Source organism: Arabidopsis thaliana, chromosome 5, assembly GCF_000001735.4.
Source record: "Arabidopsis thaliana chromosome 5, partial sequence".
Taxonomy (NCBI): Eukaryota; Viridiplantae; Streptophyta; class Magnoliopsida; order Brassicales; family Brassicaceae; genus Arabidopsis; species Arabidopsis thaliana.
The window spans coordinates 16,297,276-16,314,842 of NC_003076.8; the positions used below are offsets into that span (position 1 = coordinate 16,297,276).

Below are 17,567 nucleotides of genomic sequence, written 5' to 3' on the forward strand. Positions count from 1 at the left end.
ATCACTCAAAGTCAGGACACTAATCGAATCATAGCCTCGTCTCTTTCAATCTCAACTTCAACGATAAACAAAAAAACAAAGTGGATAAATTCAAAGCACTTAAAATAGGTAAATAAATAATGACGTGAAATATAACAAGCAAGGTATCCTAACTTTTCTTTTGCTTTTTTTCTTCTTTTGGGCAAATCTCATACATGTTCCTGCATATTTTAAACACTCTTCGAATGTTTTATCGAAAAATTAAAAACATTCTTAATTAGGATGAAAATTACTACGACAGATCACACTATACGGTACTATAACGTGGATAATTACTACATAGTATTGTATTATTGAGCTTGTATAAGTATTTGTGACAATAATACCAAAGAGTTTTAGATATTTTATTGGTTTTTCTAAGGAAATACAGATAGATAAACCTGTCGAACCGGTTGATTTAGCACAATAAGCGGTCATGAAACGTCTTCTACATCAAAGTTCGTAAATTTCCATGAAACGTCTTTGAGCACCGAGGAAGAAAGTTTAAAATTCCTAAAGAAACACACAAATTAAAAAAGGCAAAACCTAAACCCCATATTTATTTGTCTTTTTTTCTTTATCAGAGAATTTTAAAAAGGTAAAAATAGATTATATTCTATTCCTTCAGAAAATTTTTATCGTCCTAAAATCTTCGTAGCCTGCAACAAAGAAAGACTAAGAAAGAACTAAAATATTTTGCTTCGTCTAATTACTTTTTTCCTTTGGATTTAATTCTCAGCCATCGCCGCCGTTTTCGGCGGTGTAAAAAATGAAGAACCGTAGGAAACGCGGTGGTTTAAGCAGTGTCGACGTCGTTGTTTCATGGAGAAGATTTTTCCGATTTGTTTCTTTGTTCGTCTTCTCCTTCGTTCTCTTCTCTGCTTTCTTCATCTTCTTAGGTATTAATCCAACAATTAATCACAACCGTTTTAATTTATTTATTATTACTTAATACTAATTAATATTTGTATAAATCAGGCAAAATTCGACCGGTGGTGCGGTCTTCGGTCAACGCAGTTCTTCGTGGTTCTGTACCGGTGGTTAAGGTGATCACGATCCATGAAGCAGTTGAGTTTCCCGACCAAACATTGATTTTCCTAAAATACCCTCCATCTTCTCGGTTTTTTACGAAAGAGGACCTCTTTTGCGTTTTCTCCGACGTAAACGATTCGTCTAAACTTTTTAAAGAGCTTCCTTTCGCGGTGGAAACCGACGACTATGGCCGTCAGATCGTACGGTGTTCCGCCGTGCCTCGTGGCAATACTGTATCCCTCGCCGTTTCGAGATGGAGGGTTGATGATTATAATCTCCAAGTAGGGCTCACACACCGATGGGATTGGCTGGTGTACGACGCCGTGATCGACGACGACAATTCCACGGTGGTTTTTGTCAAGGGGCTTAATCTACGGCCAGGAAAGGTTGCTGACGCGTCGAGATATGAGTGTGTATACGGTTGGGATTTCACAAAGCCCAAACTTTTGCTTAGAGCACAAGCTATCTCTGCGGCCCAAGAGATCGTACGTTGTAAAACGCCACTGACAGTATTAGACGGCCCAAGAAGGGCCCAATCTCAACCGGTGAAAGTTTCTGTGAGGATCAAAGGAAGTGGGATGCTTCCTTCTGTAGCTCATCCAATTAAACGTCCGGGTCGGATCAAAGTCTCGAAAACGTTTGAAACGTGTGTTTGCACCATGACGCGAAACGCAGCAAACGTTTTACGAGAATGGGTGATGTATCACGCCGGAATCGGCGTTCAACGGTGGTTCATCTACGACAACAACAGCGACGACGACATTGTTTCCGAGATCAAGAATCTAGAAAATCGCGGTTACAACATCTCGAGACATTTTTGGCCGTGGATCAAAACTCAGGAAGCAGGATTCGCAAATTGCGCGATTCGAGCAAAGAGCGATTGCGATTGGGTCGCGTTTATCGACGTCGACGAGTTCTTCTACATCCCCTCTGGTCAAACTCTAACCAACGTAATCAGAAATCACACGACAACACCATCATCGTCCGGCGAGATCGGTGAAATTCGAACGCCGTGTCACAGTTTTGGACCGTCGGGACTTAGAGATCCACCGCGCAGCGGAGTCACAGCGGCGTACACATGTCGTATGGCGTTACCGGAGAGACATAAAAGCATAATTAGACCGGAATCGCTAAACGCAACGCTAATAAACGTCGTTCATCATTTTCACTTAAAAGAAGAATTCGCGTTTGTTGACGTGGATAAGAGTACGATGGTAATTAACCATTATAAATATCAGGTTTGGGATATTTTTAAGGAGAAGTTTAAAAGGAGAGTAGCGACTTATGTGGCGGATTGGCAAAACGAAGAGAATGTCGGGTCGAAAGATCGGGCACCTGGTTTAGGGACCCGACCCGTTGAACCAACTGATTGGGCTGAGAGATTCTGTGAGGTGAGCGATATTGGGCTTAGGGATTGGGTGTTGGAGAAATTCAGTGACCGTAAAACGCAGCGTTTAGTATGGGAGAGAGAAGCAAGGAGAGTGGAAGATGAAGTTATAGTTCAAATGGGCTCGTGGGCCGATAAAAGAGTTGGTCGGAAGAGGAAAAAGCAATTAAAAGCCCAATAGGTTTTGTTTTTGTTTTCTTAATTTCCACGGTGAAAAAATAACGTAGAGATAGGGACATATTTGTAAATATTGATTGCTTCCCGGGGAAAAAAAAAATGTTATACTCTTTACTTAATAAGTTAATAAAAAACGTCAGTTTAGACTTTTATAATTGTAGTTTTATCAAGAAGAAACTTGATGGTGGTGATTTAAAACAAAAAAAATTGATGGTGATAATGAATTTATGATTATCAGCTTATCATTGTTATGATATGGTTACACCAATCATTACCATAAAAATTTGACATCAGTCGGCGATTTGTTTCCCACATGGCTATGGCCTATAAATCTATAATACAGGTTTCATTTTCTTGCAAAAACAAAACACCGGTTCTAATTGTTTTTTTTTTTAATAATGGACTGGCTTTAATTCTTGCATATATTAAAATTTGTTACGCATAATTTAATTAAAAATAAATCTGATATACTTTCTTATATCTAATAAATAAAAAAGTGAGTAATAATTATGATTAAATATGATTAAGAGGCAATTTCTCTTAAATATCTATTAGCCAAAATCCCGAGAGCTTAATATATGTGCTTATTATAGTTATCCATGTACACGTATATAGAAATTTATTCTAAAATTTTCGTAACCAAAAATGAATTGGCTCCACGTCTTTTTGTCCTTTGAGTATTTAATTCTATCTAATCCATAATTTATTAAATTATTTAGGAATAATCAATGCTATGAGCCCCATAATTAAAGGTTAATTTGTTTTTATGAGATAATTTTACCTTCATTGCCTACCCCATAAGAGTCCATAAACAATAACTCACTTTATGACAAAGATTTTTTTTTTTAAAAACCACTTTTAAAACTTTCTGATTCTGATTGAGAAATCAATAAATAACTTTTAAAACTTTCTGATTTTACAATATATTTTCAGTTTTTTTTTGCCTTCCATATAATTGGCCAATTATAGTAACGTGATAGACAGAATCACATATAATCTTTAACAGCTGTCTTGATCAATGCATCAAAAGCCGGGGCCAATTCAACAAAAAAAATAGAAACAAATCTTATTTTTAGTCCTAAATTAAAATAAAATCTTATTTTAAGATATTCAATAAATTTCAATATATTATAAATAAAAAGTTTTCTCTCCTATATAAACAAATCTCACAAACCTATTTACACAACAAACAACACAAATCTTTTTCTCATTCATCAAAAGAAAAAACCAAAGCAAAAAAAACTCAAAACGTTTTTGAAGATAATGATGATGATGACGAAGATGTTTGTTCAGATCGCTGTGGTTTGTCTATTGGCGACGATGGCCGTTGTGTCCGCCCACGAGGGTCACCACCACCATGCTCCGGCTCCAGCACCAGGACCCGCATCTAGCTCAACCGTTGTTTCGGCCACCAATATGTTCACCGTCTTGGCTATTGCTGCCGTGGCTCTCGTCGTTGGTTCCAACCACTAAGTTGGTTATTACATTCGTCGTTTTGTTTCGGTTTCTATGAAATTGTTCTCTTGACTTTTAATATATTTTGAATTTTTCTCATTTGTTTTTAACTCTCTCTATGTTGATCTGATTTCTTGAATAAAATAAAAGTTTATTGAACGTGTGTTTTTAATTACGAAGATTTGGATTACAAATCCGATTCTTAGTAACCGATGAAACCAACGTCTGTGTGTGTTTTTAGCTAGGAGATCTTCGAAAACAATTGTTTCCTTGTGAAAACAATGTTTTTTAATTTTACGAGACTAATCTATAATCTGCCAAGACCACTCGAAAAGTTCATCAACGCTTAGGTTATTGTTTTTAATGTGCATGAACAATTTTATTAGATAGAAGCAGCAGTATATAGATACAGAATACAGAGCATGAAATTGAGTTCTAACTTCTATGTAGATGAAGAAATTTTTTGATAATTTGGAGAAGTCAATAGCAAAATATTGTGATAAACGCAAGTGGTTTAGAAAGAAGGAAAAAAAAATCAAACTCTTCTTCTTCTATAGTTTTTTTTTACATCTTAGAAATTATAACAAAATAATCAAATCTGGTACTTTTAGGAAAACCAAATATTAGTGAGCAATGCTTCTACCTAAGCTCGAGTTTCTTTTTACACACACACTTGACACAACACAAACAAATAGTGATATCATGAATCATTCATCAAGAGTCAGTCCCATTACCAACAAATCCAAGATAAATTACGAAAGCCTTGTTAAATGGTAAATAATTGATACACCTGTGTGAGACCGAGAGATCGATCACAGGCTTCAAATTCCCCCAAGAACAATTGTTGAAGAAACACAAGTGTTATAATGATTCAAGGCTTCTTCCTAATGCTCCATTAAAGCGGCTTCGGTTTCTGAAAGAGGAGCTGCACAAGGAAAGTGAAATTTAACTTCATGAACTCTGTGAATGACACCAATATCAGATTTTTTGCAATCTACGTATAACTTAGAGAAAAATCTACATAACGGTTTTTCTTAATAATCGGCCATTTCTTAGTGCGTTCTTCTATTTAGACGATTAAACTACCATTAAACATATGTAACTATGAGGATGGGCAACGTACCTAACAAGTCTTCATAGGCATCTGATAATAGGGATGAGTCCATTAGTAAAGGTGGGGAAAATACTTGATCATCAATATCGTAAAATGATTGTTGTGCATCAGAAGCTACACTGTTTGATCCAGCAACCGACAGAAACCCGTTCCCATTATCGTAATCTTTGAATGAATCAAGATCATCATACGTGTCAGGTATATCGCTGTACTTGCTTGGTGCAAAGCTATCGGGAACATTGGGTTCAAGAAACGAAGGCTCGCTCAGAGAGGTAAGTGCTCTCGACCCTCTGAGAGGCAGGGCTTTGGTTTCTGATGGAAAACGGGAAAAGCCAGTTGCTGAAAGAGGTACAAAATAATGCTCGGAGCCCTCATCGGATTGACTATCCCGTGATGAGCCTGCTGAAGAAGGAATCAATAAAGCCGCTTCCCTCACAGATTTCTTCAGGTTATGGACAAAAGAACTGCTTGTATCTGACACCAAAATTAGAGTGTAAATTTGAATTAGTAGATAACACATATTGTGATGAACTACTCATTAATTAGTTTGAAGTGGAATAGGCGTAGAATGGATGATTGGTACCAAAACTAAAAGCGTTAAAAATTCACATCAGCAAAACCTTCTTTTGATATTCTATTACTATACATGTTTCGTTTTAGTAGAGAAGGTTATTATGTCACAAACCAGTCGGTAAGTTGTCTGGTCGAGCATTTGATAGTGCTTGGTCTGTAGAGTTCTTCTCAGACAAGCTTTCCATTTTATTGACCTGGGAAGCCATTGTCTGTCGCTTTTGTCCATTTCCTCCTTTACCAGAAGAAGTAGGAGTGGAACTAAATAACTGTGGAAGCTTTAATGTAGGACTAGCTGAGACTTTCTCGAGCTGAACATTAGACATTGTCGAGGTCAGCTCAGCAACATCATTTGATACACCTTCCTGTATCACAAGAAAAAAATTTACATGAGCATCTCAATAAATTATGCATCAGAAGAGAATAAAAATCAAGTCATCCCCTATTACCATAATTCTCCCACTGCCCTGAGATTGTAGAAGTGAAGATGCTTGTCCATTACTTCTCGTAACTGGAGGCAAGGTTGGGGGAAGACTATTAACCATCTCAGTACATTCCGATATGGACTTTTGTATGGCTGGAGAAACTTCCTTTAATTGGTTGATAAGAACCTGCATATAGTGTGCCATCAGCAGTAAGAACATAGTAGAGATTGAGCCAGAACATATGAGTTTGATGCATAAGAAAGGTTTTCGGAGCATGCTCCAAGAGATCCTACAAACAGCGTGGTAATATCAAAGATCTCACAACTTTTTGATACACTCTCAAGACAAGCTGGATCAGAATATCCACCATTATTATGGAACTTCAGGATCTCCAGTTAAACAAAATGCCTTGCGTTCAATAAAACGGAAATGCTAGGAAAGCAGAACTTTTTAGTTTGTTTTTGTGACATGATGTGGATGCATTGTCATTTTCATCAATGCCCTTAAAGAAAAGCAGCTTTCTTATGTACATGTTTATACATTGTGCATTTGACTTCCATAGTTGGCCAAAAGTTATTTCTAAATAAGGGAATGAACAAGCTACCATATTTACCTGAAAGCTAGCTAAATGTTGTTGATGTTCAGTCAAAGTTGCAGCCAATGATTCAACATGCCCACTTGTACCACCATCACTCGCAGTCCGCAAAATATCTGGACCATCCCCATCATTTGCTTTAGCCTAGAAACATGTACAGATGGAAAATAAGTAATCCTGAATTCCTCATAGAAAACAGTGTGTGGAACATTAAGCAGTGAGGGTCACTGTATAATTTGCGAAAATGATAAAACATACTTTCAGTGAAAAAAACCACAACAAAACATGAGAAGACATACCAGAAGAAGAGACTGTTTATGAATACGCTGTAATGCATGTGTCCAGCGCCTTATGACTTCCGCTACATCGACTGTCTGATTGATCTTTCCACCTCTATCATCTACTCGAGAAAGTGTTTCATCACTTGCTTGTGAGCTGGCTGTTTCAAAACTATCTACTAAAGAGTGGTCATGCATGTTTGTGTACGATCCATCACTTAGTTCTTTGTCATCCGCAAGTGAAGCTGAATCATCTGAGTGGGCAGAGAGTAATTCTGCTCGAGGAACTTGAGAACTCTGATCCATCGCTGCAAGTAGGGCCGATCCTGAAATCCGGTATCTACAAATCAAAGAAAACCAGACATCAGTAAATGGGTAAGTGGAGTTCAGGCAATGTGTCTTACAATTAGCCAATTACCTATGCTCCCTGTGAGCTATCAAGTCCTCAATGGGACCTGACGCAAGAACTTCATGCTGACCTGACGATAGTAACAAAAACACAAAACTGTAAACTATATAACTCCTGCATAATTCTGTATTTGAGAACTTATCTCTGTATTAACTTGTAAGAACTAAGAACAAATAGAACAGCATAAAACCTTACCTTTACGAGCCATTATAGAATCCCATAACCTAGTTGCCTTTGAAACTAGATGAGAATTCTGACTGGAGCTAGACACAAGGTCATCCCACACTTCTCCTTCCTGCTTCACTTTGTTTCTCAAATCGTTAAGTTTCTCTAGTTCCTGTTGAAGGTAAGCCTGATGCCAAAGAAATAGAAAATGAAATGCATCAATAAAAGCCATAATAACCAGACAAGAAAATGGAGTACCTCTCACCAAAAAATAACGTCTTACCTCTTCAGCACAGAGACCACGGAACTCTGCAGTCATCTCATGGGCTAAATTAGACCACATGGCCTGTCTTTGTACCGCAGTCTCTGCATTTTTAAGAAACCGACGGCGCTCAAGCACTATCCGGGCCTGAAAATCATTTACACACACATTTCTACGTTATCCCATGAACTAGTCAACAAGGTTCACATAGACCAGTGAAACTATAACACACAATCTTGAAGGTAATGCTTTCGGTACTACCTTGGTTACAGGAAGCAAAGTAGCTGCATGTGAGAAAGAAACGTCAGTTAGAGAAGAAGGTAGAGGATTGGAAGCTACATCAGCAGGAAATGTCCGCCTATGAACTTCTCTTAACGCATGCAGTGAAAGTTGCCACAAGAGCTCCACAAATCTGCAATCAAAACAGGAAGTACCACATATACATATCAGATCACCTAATGCTGCGCAATCACCCCAAGAGCTTAATACTAAGCCTAAAGCGCCCAACGAATACGAAGTGGAGATGACTAAACTAGTTGCTCGTTATCAATCACTAGAAAAAAAAACCTAATGAACATACATACATAAGAACCACATCAGCGTAGCCTCAACCAACCTTGGTCCACAGCAAGTGGCTAGTGATGAAACCCTCGAATTACTCCTTGGTAATGCCCCTTGTGATTCAAGCTCGCTTATAATCGCTTGAACAACCTTCAGATTCATAATTCTAGTGTTAAGTAAACTATGAATTCAATAAGAAAGAAAATTGCTCACAAAACACTAAAAGAAACTTGATTACTCAAGCCCTCTTTACCTTACGAAAATCGCGAGATTGAGCCGAATCGAAAATTGGCCAAACCTTATCAAAATCCTGAGAGATCAAGACAAAACAAAATCAAACGACTGACTCCAAAATCACTATGTGCGAAACCCAGAATTTCAAAAATCAATTTCGTAACGAGTGAGCGAGAGAGAGACAGTGAAGATTCGCACCTTTGAAGACTGAGCAGGGCCACGAAGAGAAGAGAGGATGAAGTAGAGAAGCTGTTCACCGAGCTTTGGATTCGAATGGCGAAATAACCCGACCCGAGGCGTGCCATTGGAGGCTCCGAGTCCGATCACATTCGGATCCAAACCTAAAAGCAAACAGTTTGTGTACATTGCACTCTCGAGCTCAAGTTCTCTCTCCTTTTCTCTGTCCATCGTCATCACCGTCGTCGCCTCCGATCTTCTTCAATGGTTTTTTTGTTTCCTTTTCGATTTTTTTCCCCTTTTAATTGAATCTCGATCGAATTTTGTTGTTTCCGGCGACTTTTTAAATTTTAATCCCTCCATATTATAAATTTACAGAAATTGCCCTTAAGTTTTTTTTGAAGATCCCAACTTGACATCAAAATTTATATGCGTAAAAAGACAAAGCAAATGAGATAAATGAAAAAGAGAATATATTTTTTTGAATAGTATTAGATTGTAAGAATCAATGATATGATAGTTTGTTTTAACACTAACAAAAAACGTTTAGATCTTAATTTTCCAATTGTAATTTAGATATATTTAAAAATAAAAATAATAATATGTAATGGAAATTCATTTGAATGATTTTGTTTTTGGGGTGGTTGGACGCAAACATCGTAATCGTAGACAACTACACTAACAAATATATTATTTTATTTTAAAAACAAATTTTCAATAATTATAGATTATAAACCATCTATAATCTATAATTTATTTTTTGGTTTATAATCTATAAAACAAATTCGGTAATTTCGGTAATCTTTTCGGTAATTTTTTGGTTTATATTCTATAATTCTATTAATTTTTAAATCTAAACCAAAAAATTACCGAAAAGGAAATTTACAAGATATTCAAACAAATACGGATCGTAATATCATAAACAAGAGCAATAGGGGGTAAAACGTGAGCTTGAAAGACTAGAATACTCAATTTGTAAAATACTTTGGACTTTATCCCGACGACACGTCAGTTAACCACAGGCATTTTCAAATGAAGACGCGATGCTAATGCTAATATGCGCCTACGGCATTGTGAACAAATCACAAAAGCCACGTCACAAATGTTCCGCCATATCTGGTTTTATTGTGTGTTTTATAAAGTAAAAAAGTAGAAATCAAACCGGAAACAACCGTGGAAGCAAATTTGTCCCAGTTAACTTAGAGCATATTATAAAATAATACAACTTGAAACATTGTTAACAGTTTTATAAATTCGTAAGAAGACCAAAAAAATGTATACTTTGTTAACTTTTAATAGTTGGGTTATTTGAAAGATTCTAATTTTGGGGCAATGCTTGAGAAAATTGATTATTCATGTGAGATGGTATTGGTCTATTGGATTTACTAATACTGCCAATTGTTATATGGAGATATAATTTTGTATTGGTACAACGGAACCTGGTGGACTTAAAATAGACACTGTACGCGTTTTGTTGTTATTAAATTTGCATTATCGGTCCAACGGTCGACTTTTATAACTTTGTGTAGTATTTTATATGCTAATCTATCTATTATCCTTAAATTTGAACCAAAGCAAACACATTTGTAGGAACATTGCTTAAATTTAAATTATCGTGCATCTTCCTATTTATACCAGACTAACAAAAACGAAAATTCTATTTAATATTTCTATGTTTAAAAAATATAATTCACTTGAAATCATAGATTCTTTTAAAATATTAAGCTCTAGAAACAATTCAACCACATACCTTTCTATATAAAATCAATTATCATTTACCAGCGTCTTTCGTTAGAAGATTAATCGCCGCAAAAATCAAAATAATAGTTCCTATATCAATCAAACCATATCTAGATGAAACTGAAAATATAAAATAAAAATTTTAAAAAAAAATGGTAAACAATACGAAACAAGGAAAGAGAATCATACCTAGTTACCATGCCGTCTAATACAAGCAGAAAATAATGAAACCCTAAAGTATTGTTCTAGTTTTCATCGAGACAAATATGTTAGGAACGCTTTTGATTATACTCGGCTTGATATGGTTGGGACAAAAATTAATATCTAGTGCCCCACAATTTGTGAAGAAAAGAGCCATAAGCTATCGGAGAGATGAAGGAGGTGAAGATAGGATCAGTGCATTGCCGGACGATTTGCTCGTGCGGATTTTGTTATTGGTTCCAACAAAGGCTGCAGTGGCTACCATGATTTTGTCAAAAAGATGGCAGTTTATTTGGACGATGGTGCCGTAGCTGAAGTACATAGATATCAAAGATTTTGGTCACCAAAAAAAAAAATCTAGACCGTTTATTTGGAGAAAGTGAGCGACGACAACAGTCTATTTAGTGGTTTCTTAACGAGTCATTGCGACTCCACAAGGCACCTATATTAGAAAGATTGACTATAAAACTCGGTCCACATTGTCCTGTTAATGCTAACGTGGGAAAGTGGATTGGAAATGCGGTTGATCGCAGGGTTCGTAAACTAGCGTTCCAGCTCATGTGGTCCGCAGAACCTACTAGCTTGCCCAAAAGCCTTTATACATGTGAAACGCTTGTGTATATATCTCCATCTTTCCAACAAGGTTTTTGTAGATGTTTCTTCTCCGGTATGCCTCCCACCTCTCAAACGTCTTCTCCTTGTCTTTGTGGTATACAAAGATGATGATTATGTTGTTAGGCTCTTATCGAGTTGTCCTATTCTCGAATATTTGTATGTGTTGCAACATGAGCAAGACAATGTGACAAAGTTTAGTGTAAAAGTTCCATCTTTAGAGACTTTAATATATTTTTATCGGAAAGCAAAAGTACTTGACGAGGAAGATATTGGAAGATCTTTGGCCATAGATTCTAAGATTTTAAAGAAATTCTTCATCGCAGATTATTCTACAAACTCGTGCTCGATTGAGAACAAACCTAGCTTTGATAAAGCAGTTATCTACGTTTATAGTTACCCTGATGACAAATTTATGAGATCTCTTTCCTCAGTCAGATATCTCGAGATACGTCTAAGCGTTGCAACGGTACTTTTCACCTCACTTTTATTTATACTTTATTTATTTATTGTTATGATTTACATTTCCAACAGTTACTTACGTGTTGTTGTGTTCATTGCATATTCCGTGTTGCCACGCCATTAACTTCTCACAGCTTATAGAGTGCAAAATATGTCTCTTTGATGTAAATTGGTTTGAGCCATTAGTGTCTTTTGCTTCAAAATTCTCCTGAACTGAAAGTTCTTCTCATCGACCAGGTCCGTGTTTGTGCATGCATTAATAAAAGTAAAAACTTCAAAATTAGCAAACATGTTAATTACTTTCCTTGATGTTGTTGCTTCGCAATTATGGTATAGGAGTGAAGCTTTTTCGCGTTCGTGGAAGAAACCGAATGATATTCCTCCATGCTTGTCAACCAAACTCAAGATCTTTGAGTGGAAAGAATATGGAGCGACAAGCGAAGAGAAACAAGTGTTAAGTTACATTCTTGCCAACTCCAAATGTTTAAAGAGAGCTGGAATCTCTTTGAAATCAACCTGGAAATGGAATAAAAAGAAGATAATGAAGGAGTTGAAATCCATGTATAGGATATCAACAACATCTCAGCTTCTCTTCTCCACTCAACTGGAGTTTAAGCCTTTGTGGACTCCATTTAGAAACAACGTAACTAACCTCAAAATTGGAGTTTGATGCCTCCCCGTCCTGACTAGTACTAATAAGCTATATCAAGACTCATATGTATATATATCTGCTAGTTTTATTTCTAGCTTTTATCATATATATATATATATATATATATATATTTTTTTTGAATGAATTCTAAAGTTTTATTTATAAAAAAAACTATTTGTACAGAGTATATTGAGTGTGAATTTTTTGAAAATTCTTGAAGGACAGAAATCCTAAATTCTTAAATTGGACTAGAGAGCCTCATAAGCAACAATGGGGTAATCATATACGTTGGAGATGAGAGCTACAATCGGGAGGACGGCCGGATCTGATAAACGAGTACCAGAGAACGCGAGACGGCCGATCGGACTTTGGTGAAATCGTCGACTACTTCAATCGGGCTGAAAGAGAGATTTTTTTGGCTTTATTAAAAGTCTCACAACCAAAAAAATATTGACACGTCACGACCGCGTTTTGATTAAAAGCCCCTCTTAGCTTAGAGCTCCTCTAAAATAATTTGCTCAAATAATAATTAAATTTAATCATATATAATCTAAGAATTCTCTACTATTTCCCTAATATCCCCTATTAAGGATGCTCTAACGATATAACGTTGCCCTTGCAATAAGTGTTGCAATTTGGTCTCAATCAGTTGTGAGCTTGTCTTTAAGAATCCCTTTAGTAAGGTCCCAATCAGTTGTGAGCTTGTCTTTAAGGATCCTTCTAGTAAGGTCCCAATCAGGTGGTGTTAACCTTTTGATTCCACGCTTTCATCATATTATTAATCAAGTGTTAATATTTTCTTAATATTATTGGTTAAAATTTGGTTTTGTGACTTTTTTTTTCTTTGTCTCTTTTTTTCTTGGAAATTAGTAAATTGAAAAAAATAAAATGAAGAAAACAACAAAACTGCTTTCTACAAAGTACTAAGTGCATCCGTACGTATTCTAACAAAAATCTGAAAAAAATTGTCGACAAAAAAAAGTGGGAGAAAATGACGGAAGCTAAAACCACACCAACCCCTTCCTCCTCCATTTTGTACTAGTAGTTGAAGCTTCCTTCTTCTTCTTCTTCTTCACCTAATACTTCTTCTCTATCTCTCTCGCCAAAGAATCGTACTTCTTCTCTCAGGTTGATTTCTCTGTCCTTCTTATTCAGATCTCCGTCTTGTTTTTTCCATGATCGTAATTCTGAAAGTTAAAAAAAATGAGACGAAAGATTTTTCTACGATCCGTTTGATTTTTTTCCTTCTCTTTGCTCTCGATTCATGCTTCTAATTATTGTTCGATTTCTCTTCTTTATTTTTTTTTGGATGATGAGATTCGATCTCTGTGATGAAACCGAGGCTGTGAATTTTATTTTTTTGACGAATTTCTCTGTGGTGCCATTTAGGTTAAGTATTGGTGTGTTGTTGTTGTTCCTCTTTGACTATGAGACTTTGACTCTCTCTTTTTTTGTGTGTGTGGAAATTAAGGTTTTAAGGAGATGGGATCTGGTCAATGGCACGTTGAGAAAAGGTCTACGTTTAGGAATGATTCGTTTGTGAGAGAATATGGTATAGTTCCAGAAACTGGTTGTCTTTCAATCATAGTTCTTGGTGCTTCTGGTGATCTTGCTAAGAAGAAGACTTTTCCTGCTCTTTTTAACTTATACCGTCAGGTTTGTTCCATATCAGAGCTGGTGCATGTGTTAGAATCAATCCTCTGGTTAATTGTGTTAGTTATGGTTTTTTTGGTTTGTATGATGGTCAGGGATTTCTCAATCCAGATGAAGTTCATATTTTCGGGTATGCGAGGACTAAGATTTCTGATGAAGAGCTGAGAGATAGGATTCGTGGGTGAGTTCAATTAGCCATTTGGTATTTTGATTATTAACTTGTGAGTTCAAAGTTCATATTGAATAGTTTTTATGCAGATATCTTGTTGATGAGAAGAATGCTGAGCAAGCTGAAGCTTTGTCAAAGTTTCTGCAGCTGGTTAGTCTATTCTTTTTAGGATGTTGATTTCATGAATAGGGTCCTGTTTTCGGTACTGAAATAAGATTTTTTGGTTCCAATCTTTGTAGATTAAGTATGTGAGTGGCCCTTATGATGCTGAGGAGGGGTTCCAGAGATTAGACAAGGCAATTTCAGAGCACGAAATCTCCAAAAATAGTACTGAAGGGTCTTCTAGAAGACTGTTTTATCTTGCACTTCCACCGTCTGTTTATCCTTCTGTATGCAAGATGATCAAGACGTGCTGCATGAACAAATGTGAGTCCCTTTCAGCTGTGGAATTTATTACTTGGATAAAATGTTAACCTGCTTGAGCCTAGGACACGTATTTCATCTACGAGTTAGTCTTCATTTTAGTAGTTAGCTTAGAAATACAAGTTTTAGACGCTTTGAAGTTCATGTAAACTATATTGTCTCATAATTTCCAGCTGATCTTGGTGGATGGACACGGATTGTTGTGGAGAAGCCATTTGGCAAGGACCTTGAATCTGCAGAGCAACTGAGTTCTCAGATTGGAGAGTTATTTGATGAATCACAGATCTATCGTATAGACCATTATCTTGGGAAGGAATTAGTTCAAAACATGGTAACCTGCTTCTCTATTAATGTCTAAATCATCAATCTCTTTCTTTAGACTATCAGTGATTATTTTATCTCGTGCATTTCTTGCAGTTGGTCCTCCGGTTTGCAAATCGCTTTTTCTTGCCACTTTGGAACCGTGACAATATCGAGAACGTGCAGGTGAGAGCTGCATAGCTAAGACAGAAATAGTCAGACTGTTTGTTATTTAGAGTCAATTCACATTTTCAAATGCTTTTCTTGCAGATTGTTTTCAGGGAAGATTTTGGAACTGAAGGGCGTGGCGGATATTTTGACGAATATGGGTAATACTTTCTTTTTGAGTGTCTTCTTGTTCTTCATATAGGGTCTTAATGAGATGACACCAGTTCATTTCTGATGACATCTTCACTTCTTGCCACACAGAATAATCCGTGATATTATTCAAAACCATCTGCTACAGGCAAGTATACCTGAGATACTTTTCCTGATAACAAAACTTCATTGGAAATCTATGTGATTGTTTTTCAGAGTCTCTCTGTAAGTTCAAATGCTTTCATGTATTGACTAACTGAGTTCATAATACTCTGTAGGTTCTTTGCCTTGTTGCCATGGAGAAACCAATATCTCTTAAACCTGAGCATATCCGGGATGAGAAAGTGAAGGTGAACAAATACTTTTCTTGACCACTTTTTGCCATTCTATCTGGTTTTCGTTGCCTCTTTTATCTGAATTCATATGATTGAGAACCTCACTGTTTGATCTAGTTACATTTTTCTTTAAAAATCTCCTTAGCGAGTTTACATGGATTGGTTGATATTTCCATTTGCATTTTCAGCCAATTAGTCTCTCGTTACTGATTATTTTAGTGAACTTCAGGTGCTTCAATCTGTGGTTCCGATAAGCGATGACGAGGTAGTTCTTGGACAATACGAAGGATATAGGGATGATGATACTGTTCCAAACGACTCAAACACTCCAACATTTGCCACAACAATCCTTCGCATACACAACGAAAGATGGGAAGGTACCATGTCCCACTTCACTCTTCATATTTTCATCTATCAGTTCAGAAACAATCTGGAAATTGACATAAAATATGAAGAAAAAACAGAGGTTTGATGGGTCAACATGATCATAGATAGCATCAATCTTTTGGTTAAAGCATGTGGAACCAAAATCCGACATGTTTGCATGCACATTCTAACGGTCCTGGATATATCTTTCAGGTGTTCCATTTATATTAAAGGCCGGAAAAGCGTTGAATTCAAGGAAGGCAGAAATTCGCATTCAATTCAAGGATGTCCCAGGCGACATATTCAGATGTATTGTCTTGCCCTGACATCGTGTTTTGAATCTTCTTTTAGCTTTTTGAATTTAAATATATGTAAAGACACAATGTATCGCTTTGTCTAAACTCTCTTGCAACAGGTCAAAAGCAAGGAAGGAACGAGTTTGTGATACGCTTGCAACCTTCAGAGGCAATGTACATGAAACTAACTGTAAGTATATGATGAACAAACAAACATAATTTACTAATTACTCTGACCTTGAACCACTACAGTGAACCATAACGCTTTTGGCTATGCTTTTGCTACACAGGTTAAGCAACCAGGTCTAGATATGAATACTGTGCAAAGTGAACTAGACTTGTCGTATGGGCAACGGTATCAAGGTGTCGCTATCCCTGAGGCATACGAGCGCTTAATTCTTGACACGTAAGAAATAAATTTTCTAAATTATATACTACCCCAATAGGCTTTATATATCTAATTGATGCCTTCTGTTCCTTCATGTTATCTTCAACATATTTTCTTTCCATCTCTCTGCAGAATCAAAGGCGATCAACAACATTTCGTTCGTAGAGACGAATTAAAGGTAGAAACATTTTCTAACGCCACCCTTAAACCAAAGCAGTCTCTGAGATCGTTTTTTTGTTACATTACAAATGCTCTAACTATAGACACAATCCAGACACAAACTTTTGCATCATACAATTCAGGAGCTAACATTTGTATCCATTTTGATGATTATTACAGGTTGCGTGGGAGATCTTCACGCCGCTACTCCACAGGATCGACAAAGGAGAAGTAAAGTCAATCCCATACAAACCAGGAAGCCGAGGACCGAAAGAAGCTGATCAGCTACTAGAGAAAGCTGGTTATCTTCAGACTCACGGCTATATCTGGATCCCTCCTACACTATAAAACCCTACATATATATAAATACACAATACATGTATCTACATGTATATGTATAAATTATGCTGAATAGTCCCTCCTCGAGTTTGGTGTTTGTACGTGAAACTTGCTACTTCAGCTGTTCACTTTGACACTTCCTTTGGTCTTGTATTTGCGGCTTTGTAGAAATAAAAATAAAAATCTTACCAATACCATAAATGAATTTAGCTTTTGTTGTGCTCGTTAAATGAATGAAATTGACGATGAGATAGAAAAAATTGCCAAAAAATGTAGAGTTTGTTGATATACACAC

The 17,567-nt window shown here is 36.5% G+C and overlaps 5 protein-coding genes across 8 annotated transcripts; 4 read left to right on the forward strand and 1 right to left on the reverse strand.

Annotated features, from left to right (window-relative positions):
• Positions 1-24: 24 nt before the first annotated feature.
• AT5G40720 (C3H4 type zinc finger protein (DUF23)) lies at positions 25-2,762 on the forward strand. Of its 3 annotated transcripts, none has more exons than NM_001344350.1 (3): positions 25-143; positions 758-917; positions 997-2,762. In NM_001344350.1, exons 2-3 carry the CDS (start codon positions 788-790, stop codon positions 2,616-2,618), a joined length of 1,752 nt encoding a protein of 583 aa, NP_001330147.1. In that variant the 5' UTR covers positions 25-143; positions 758-787; the 3' UTR covers positions 2,619-2,762. The 3 variants fall into 3 exon arrangements, with proteins under 3 accessions (NP_001330147.1, NP_198888.1, NP_001330148.1); NM_001344351.1 differs by lacking the exon at positions 25-143 and adding an exon at positions 322-616; NM_123437.4 differs by lacking the exon at positions 25-143 and having other exon boundaries at positions 190-917.
• A 1,034-nt stretch (positions 2,763-3,796) lies between these two features.
• On the forward strand, positions 3,797-4,473 carry AGP24 (arabinogalactan protein 24). The gene has a single exon (NM_123438.3). It carries the CDS (start codon positions 3,878-3,880, stop codon positions 4,085-4,087), a length of 210 nt encoding a protein of 69 aa, NP_198889.1. The 5' UTR covers positions 3,797-3,877; the 3' UTR covers positions 4,088-4,473.
• Positions 4,474-4,570: 97 nt separating this feature from the next.
• Positions 4,571-9,204, reverse strand: AUG6 (HAUS augmin-like complex subunit). Its single transcript, NM_123439.4, has 13 exons — positions 8,881-9,204; positions 8,702-8,758; positions 8,504-8,598; positions 8,149-8,299; positions 7,909-8,034; positions 7,656-7,812; positions 7,470-7,530; positions 7,073-7,391; positions 6,792-6,917; positions 6,203-6,364; positions 5,869-6,118; positions 5,193-5,657; positions 4,571-4,994 (listed from the first exon to the last, which is right to left on the reverse strand). The coding sequence occupies exons 1-13, from the start codon at positions 9,094-9,096 to the stop codon at positions 4,954-4,956; spliced, it is 2,226 nt and encodes a 741-aa protein (NP_568585.1). The 5' UTR covers positions 9,097-9,204; the 3' UTR covers positions 4,571-4,953.
• Positions 9,205-11,080: 1,876 nt separating this feature from the next.
• On the forward strand, positions 11,081-12,544 carry AT5G40750 (FBD / Leucine Rich Repeat domains containing protein; the record flags this gene model as incomplete). Its single annotated transcript, NM_123440.1, has 4 exons — positions 11,081-11,116; positions 11,221-11,334; positions 11,444-11,881; positions 12,239-12,544. The coding sequence occupies 4 exons, from the start codon at positions 11,081-11,083 to the stop codon at positions 12,542-12,544; spliced, it is 894 nt and encodes a 297-aa protein (NP_198891.1).
• Positions 12,545-13,387: 843 nt separating this feature from the next.
• On the forward strand, positions 13,388-17,536 carry G6PD6 (glucose-6-phosphate dehydrogenase 6). Of its 2 annotated transcripts, none has more exons than NM_123441.3 (16): positions 13,388-13,654; positions 13,998-14,182; positions 14,275-14,360; positions 14,438-14,498; positions 14,588-14,774; positions 14,945-15,102; positions 15,189-15,257; positions 15,342-15,400; positions 15,501-15,537; positions 15,668-15,739; positions 15,954-16,101; positions 16,304-16,399; positions 16,506-16,576; positions 16,677-16,792; positions 16,907-16,952; positions 17,114-17,536. In NM_123441.3, the coding sequence occupies exons 2-16, from the start codon at positions 14,009-14,011 to the stop codon at positions 17,279-17,281; spliced, it is 1,548 nt and encodes a 515-aa protein (NP_198892.1). In that variant the 5' UTR covers positions 13,388-13,654; positions 13,998-14,008; the 3' UTR covers positions 17,282-17,536. The 2 variants fall into 2 exon arrangements, with proteins under 2 accessions (NP_198892.1, NP_001330361.1); NM_001344352.1 differs by lacking the exon at positions 13,388-13,654 and adding an exon at positions 13,714-13,915 and having other exon boundaries at positions 17,114-17,502.
• Positions 17,537-17,567: the final 31 nt, after the last annotated feature.